The 6,306-nt window shown below is 42.6% G+C and overlaps 1 protein-coding gene across 1 annotated transcript; it reads left to right on the top strand.

Annotated features, from left to right (window-relative positions):
- The first annotated feature begins 2,469 nt into the window (after positions 1-2,469).
- On the top strand, positions 2,470-3,783 carry LOC125493503 (uncharacterized). Its single transcript, XM_048636904.1, has 3 exons — positions 2,470-2,651; positions 2,726-3,084; positions 3,157-3,783. Exons 1-3 carry the CDS (start codon positions 2,642-2,644, stop codon positions 3,610-3,612), a joined length of 825 nt encoding a protein of 274 aa, XP_048492861.1. The 5' UTR covers positions 2,470-2,641; the 3' UTR covers positions 3,613-3,783.
- The last annotated feature ends 2,523 nt before the right edge of the window (positions 3,784-6,306 follow it).

Raw genomic sequence — 6,306 nt, 5'->3', positions numbered from 1 at the left:
TTTTAAATATAAGCATGATCTGAACTGATCTGATCTGAACTTATTTTTTCTGATCTGATTAGATTTGAAATAAGCAAAAATAAGGTGAACTGAACATAGCCTAAGTAGCTGTAGTTTGGGTTCTTTGAACAGAAGACACGAGAGGAGACAGATAATGAGGGAGTTGGGTTTGTTATCTTTTTTTTTTTTAGACTAACACTCTAACTCAAGTAGACTTATTTCATCTCTAAGGGAAAAAAGAGCAATGGTGTCCTCTTTTGAAATGCCTATTTTATCCCTTTTTCCTTTCTAAATTACAAAAGGAATGTCAAAATCAAAATTGCCACTCAAAGAAAACCACCCAAAATTAATTTATAACACACACTCACAAATCACTTAAAAGAATAAACTTTACAAGTCACTCATACAATTGTGAAAATTACGTTATAAAATCACGCAAATTACACAAATAATCACGAAACTCTATTAAAACTTAAAATTAACCTATAAACTAAAACTAATAACCTAGAACGTCCATACATACAAAAATATTTACAAAAATTTACTTACAAATCACTATTCTCAAGAACCATTCACAATTAATGGTGGATCATGATAAAAAATAGAGGTGTATTTGTAGTGAAATCAGAATTTAAAAGTTAGACAAGAACAAAATTATTTACTTTTTTATAGTGTTTCCTATATATAATGAAACTTTTAATATATCTAGACCTGTCTTTTTCTATTATATAATAGCGATTAATTATCAAGGTAAAAAGATTTATGTAAAATATCATTCAAGAATTAAAGTACAACATATCTCTATTATATAAGGGAATGGGGGTTATGGTGTCCCCGAATGAATAGACTATATTACCCCCTTCACATTCTAAATTACAAATTCACTTACAAATCAACGAAGGCTTCAAACAAAAATATCAAAAATATAATTATAACAATTGTTTATGCCGATTTTGTACCAAGTAAAAAAGGTTTAGGTGCCAACAACTAGATCATCATACTTATAGCAATCAACATTATAAATGAAACGAACTATGCAAAACAAGTAAAGCGATAAAAATAACAAGGAATTATTGACGCAGAAAACCCAAAAGGGAAAAACCGCGGGTGATGCTCTTGATCACCAATCCACTAGTATGACGCTGATGTAGATGTTACAATAGTATCCGATTACAATGGTAATGAGACTTAGAATATTTAGAGAGAAGAGAGATGTGCGTGTAATTCTAGAGAGATGATGGGAGAGATGATAGAGAAATAAGCAATTAGGGTTACATGTGATTACAAAATACGTATATATATTCCTAAAGATATATTCCCCAGCTGCCTTTTAGTCGTTCCGCACTACGGGGGCCACGTCAGCGCAATCCCAAGTATCTCTCAACTGCCAAAATGACGCTGTGCAACGTCCCCTGACTTGGTCATACCCTTGCTTCATCCAACTGCCACGCCCTCTTCGCAGATTCAAAATAAATGTCAAGCCCGCCAAAATGCACGAGAATTGAGGGCCCAACAATTGCCCCTGATTGACGCGTGTCAGAGAACCAATTGTGTAAGAAAACCGTCAATCATCACGTTGGGGAAACCACCCACTTTCTCCATCTCTACACGCTTCTCTATTTAAGACACCCCCATCATCAACTTTGTCCTTTCACATCCTCATTTTCTCCCAACTTTTTCTCTCTCTTCATTAAAAACCCACTCTCTCTTCAAACGGCTACTTCTTCAGGCGATTTATTCAATTTCTTGAAGGCTCAAGAACCAGGTAACTCCTTCTTCTCAAATCTTTCCGTATTACTTTCTTTAAATGGCTCCCAAAGAAAATCTTCCCAAGATTAGGAAATCAAAAAGAACCTCAAAAATGGCAGAAAATTCAGACGAAGTAGTCATTTTAGAAACAGGCGTCATTGGGGGAAAAAGTGTTGCCAGTGAGTTTACTGAAGAAGAAGTAATTGTCCTAATAGAAAATTTTGGTCTACCTGAGTCTGCCATAACTAGAATCCCTGACGAAGAGCAACGTCCTGATGACTTCCCCATCGGCTGGGTAGTTTTGTACGAATATCCTTTCAAAATTGGGTACTCTTTTCCCTTTAACCCCCTCATGACTCAACTCCTAACCACCATGCAAGTTAGCCCCGGTCAAATTATGCCACTTGTTTGGCGTGTGATTCATGTGATTGACAAATTGGCCCAAGATGCAAACATAGAATTCACCCTAGAAGACCTCCTATACATGTACGAAATTAAAAGGGTAGAAGTTTCTAGATACACTTTTTTCCTAAAACCGGGAAAACAATCTTTGGTGGAAAACTCCGGGGCTAATGACAGAGGATGGAAGAAAAGATACTTCTTTGTAGACAAGAATTCTTTGGGAAAGAGCTTTGAGTACTTACATGACGGGTGGAACTCTGAAGGTAATTGACTTCTCATTACATGTTCTCTCTTAATTTCCTTTGTGACTGCAGAAATTCTGCCCTTGCCTGTCGAAGATTCGACCCTCAGCAAAGCCAAAATCAACCAACTCCTCAAGAAATACTCTCCCAAAGAAAGGACGTTCCGCAACAAGTTTGAGTTGACGTCGTCAGAAGGAGACGTCTTGCCCCAGTCTACAGAAGAGCACACTACCAACACCAGTCCATCCATGGCGTCAGGTAACGTATCCTTTCATATTACCTCTGTCATTTTTTCTTATCTCTTGAAACTGACAGCACCAAGCGTCTTCCAGAAAACACCATGTCTACAAGATCCAAGACCCCAACTGTTGGCCTCTCTGAAGCCGAAATGTTAGAACGGGCCAGGAAGAGGAAGCAAGCCGCAAGTGCCTCTGCAGTGACGCCGTCGTCGATGGGCGCTCCCAAGGTCGCCAGGACGGCACCTCCAACTGAAACCCCTAAGCCTGCCAGCTGGACACCTCTCGCAGAGGGTCAGACTTTCACCATCTCCCTCCCCAAGAACTTCTGTGAAATTACTGCTCCGACAATCTTCCCGTCGGCAGAGAAGCTTGCGTTCCCCGCGCCTCAGCGTCGTCTAGCCAGTTTGCCCCCGATTACGGTGGCAAACGAAGGATTGGCCCTGCAACTACCTGTAAGCCAACTAACACACGTTATGTCATTTAGATGTTTTAAATGTACTTACTGACGCCGACCATTCAAATAGGCTACCCAAAATTCTCTGGCGCTACGTTCTGCTGCCACCACCTTAGAGAAGGAGTGCAAGACACTCCGTGATAAATTGGACAGGTCCTCCACAGCTTTGACGGCGGCAGAAAAGAAGATAACGGAGCTGTCCGGGGAACTGACTAAGGAGAAAGGTCAAAACGCCAGCCACGTGGCAAGCCTGACGTCGATGAAGGAAGAGACGGACGCCACAATTGCCAGCCTCCGCGAGGAACTGATGGACGCTGCTAGCCGGTACACTTGGAAGACCAAGGTCAGGCTGATGAAGCAGTTCTTGGAGGGTCAGACGTCAAAATGGACCCCTGAAGCGGACATTCAGCAATTTCTGGAGGTGTTTGGGACGCCAGAAGACTTAGTCCCTGAAGGTGAGAACAGCGCTGACGTCATGGCGACGGCTGACTCTGGCGTCCACACCGACATCGACGGCGCTGCTTGACTTCTACTGGTTCCTGCAAGGTGCTGCGTCACCTGTAATGAATAGTTAGTATTTGTAATAGATGCTTTTGGGTGCTATGTCACCGAAACTTTGATACTTTTGGTGTGATTTGTCGCAAAACTTTTATCTTTGTCTTAATATGTTTTTATGGTATTGACATTTGTGTTTAACATTCGCATTTAACTATATGTCAATGTGTGACAATGTTGTGTTGTGTTGTTTTCCCCATTATGCACGTCTGTCATGGATGATGTTTTCGTTTGCTTTATGAACACAAATATGTATGTATGTGTATGTGGCGTTGTAAGGTACCTTTGTAATGTGGACCGAGAGATGTTTTGGTTGCAATGAAGGGTGATTCACCACTTCCAACTAAAAACTCTGGCCTTTTGTCGTTGTAAACGTAGAATTTGACGAGGCGTATCTGACGGGGCAGGGTGTTCATTTTGTAATACGTATGTTGCCCCTGTATCGTTAGAGTGTAGCCATAGAGAGTTTATAACTGATGACAGCGACGTATGATGTTGCGACCTTTACTTATATGACAAATGCACCTACACTGTTATTATTAATACATCTCAAATACCGATGTTAGTAAAAAGAAGATACACTTGTCAAGCATAACATATTTATGACATTTTAAGTACGACGTTACCTATTGTAATTGTTTACTTTGCAACGACGTTCTTATTCAAAAATGGTAACGCTTAAGGTGGACGACATTCCAACTTCTGGGAACAGGCTTGCCGTCTTGAACACATATTCGATATGCGCCATTGCCAACTACTTTCTGAATTCTATACGGACCTTTCCACGCTGGTGCTAACTTGCCTGCATTGAGCTCCTTGGTGTTTTGAAAGACTTCTCTTAACACCCAATCTCCCACATTGAAAGTTTTAGCTTTGACGTTCTTTGTTGAAGCTTCTGGCTACTATCTGCTGCTGGGACGCCATACGGACAAGCGCTGCTTCCCTTAACTCCTCACTAGTGACAATGTCGTGACTCAGCTCCTCGTCATTCCTTTATGGCGTCAAAAGCCCATAGCGCGACGTCGGGATGCGCACTTCAGGAGGGAGGACAGCTTCACCCCCGTATACTAGGGAAAAAGGGGTTTGCCCTGTCGCCGTCCTCGGAGTAGTCCTGTTTGCCCAAAGAATTGACGGGAGCTCCTCTGCCCACTTTCCTTTGGCAGCTCTGAGACGCCTCTTGATGACTTTGATAATTGATTTATTGCTGGATTCAGCTTGACCATTGGTCTGTGGATACGTAGGCGTTGCGGTGCTGAGTTGTATGTTCCACTTGGCCAAGAAGTTTCTTGTGGGTGTGCTAATGAATTGGGAGCCGTTGTCGCAAATGTTTTGGGAAGGAACGCCGAACCTGCATATGATGTTACGCCATATAAAAGTAATAACCTCTTTATCGCGTACCTGGGTAAATGAGTCTGCCTCAATCCATTTAGAGAAATAGTCTGTTAAGGCTAACATGAAGACTTTCTGCCCTGGCGCTTGGGGAAGTTTTCCGACGATGTCCATTCCCCACCTCATGAAGGGCCAAGGGGTTATCGTAGGATGCAGCTTTTCAGCAGGTTTGTGTGACATGGCGGCATGTCGCTGGCAGGCGTCACATCTTTTGGCGTATTCGACGACGTCTTGACGTAACGTCGACCAATAATATCCCATGCGCAAGGTCTTGTTGGACAGGCTGCGTCCTCCTGAATGGTTGCCGCAACATCCATCATGCATGTCTTGCAACACTTGTTGACATTCGTCGCCGTCAAGGCATCTCAAGTACGGCCCTGCGATGGACTTTCGAAAAAGTATACCGTCAAGTAAAACATACATTGAAGCCCTGAAATGTACCTTTCTGGCTTGTAACCTATCTTAGGGGAGGATACCCTCTTTAAGATACTGGATGAATGGGGTCTGCCAGCTTGTTGGCGCAGCTGTGGCATTACTGACGTCGATGTCATTGACGTCCGTCACGATATTGTTGACGTCATCAGCAGTGGTCGCTTTATGGACCGCTGGTGACGACAGATGCACTATAGGTTTTGAACCCTGACTTTCTCATGGCTGACCCAATGTTTGCCAATGCGTCTGCTTGCGTGTTTTGGTCTTTGGGAATCTGAAAAATGTCAAACTTTTCAAAATATTTTACCTTTGATTGGACGGCGTCCAGATACGCCGTCATTTTGGAGTCTTTGGCGGCAAATTCCCCTTTTATCTGGCTGACGATGAGTAACGAATCACTGTATGCTTCCACTTCAGTAGCTTTCAAGTCTTTAGCCAACGTTGATCCTGCTAATAGCGCCTCGTATTCTGCCTCGTTGTTGGTGGCTTTGAAGTCGCAACTGATAGCTCGGGCTATGATGTCCCCTTGTGGCGACTTTAGCAATACGCCCAAACCGGAGCCCCGAAAGTTAGAAGACCCGTCTACATGTATTATCCATTTATTGTTAGTTGTATTAACTTCAAGCACACTTACCTTAGTCTGGGCTGTCGCCTCTAGTGTAGGGCTAAAGTCAGCCACAAAATCCGCTAATGCTTGCGACTTTATTGTTGTTCGAGGTTGATAAGTGATGTCGTAACTGCTTAACGTTATTGCCCACTTGCTCATTCTTCCTGTCAGTTCTGGATGTCTTAAAATAGACTTGACGGGATAGTTAGTTTTGACACAGATAGAATGTGCTTCAAA

Source organism: Beta vulgaris, chromosome 9, assembly GCF_026745355.1.
Source record: "Beta vulgaris subsp. vulgaris cultivar EL10 chromosome 9, EL10.2, whole genome shotgun sequence".
Lineage (NCBI taxonomy): Eukaryota > Viridiplantae > Streptophyta > Magnoliopsida > Caryophyllales > Amaranthaceae > Beta > Beta vulgaris.
Note: the sequence above shows the minus strand (reverse complement) of the source record. Positions and strands in the feature narration are given on the sequence as shown.

Coding starts and splice junctions, on each gene's coding strand:
- LOC125493503 (XM_048636904.1), top strand. Junction 3,085..3,156: donor GATTGGCCCTGCAACTACCT/GTAAGCCAACTA, acceptor CCATTCAAATAG/GCTACCCAAAATTCTCTGGC.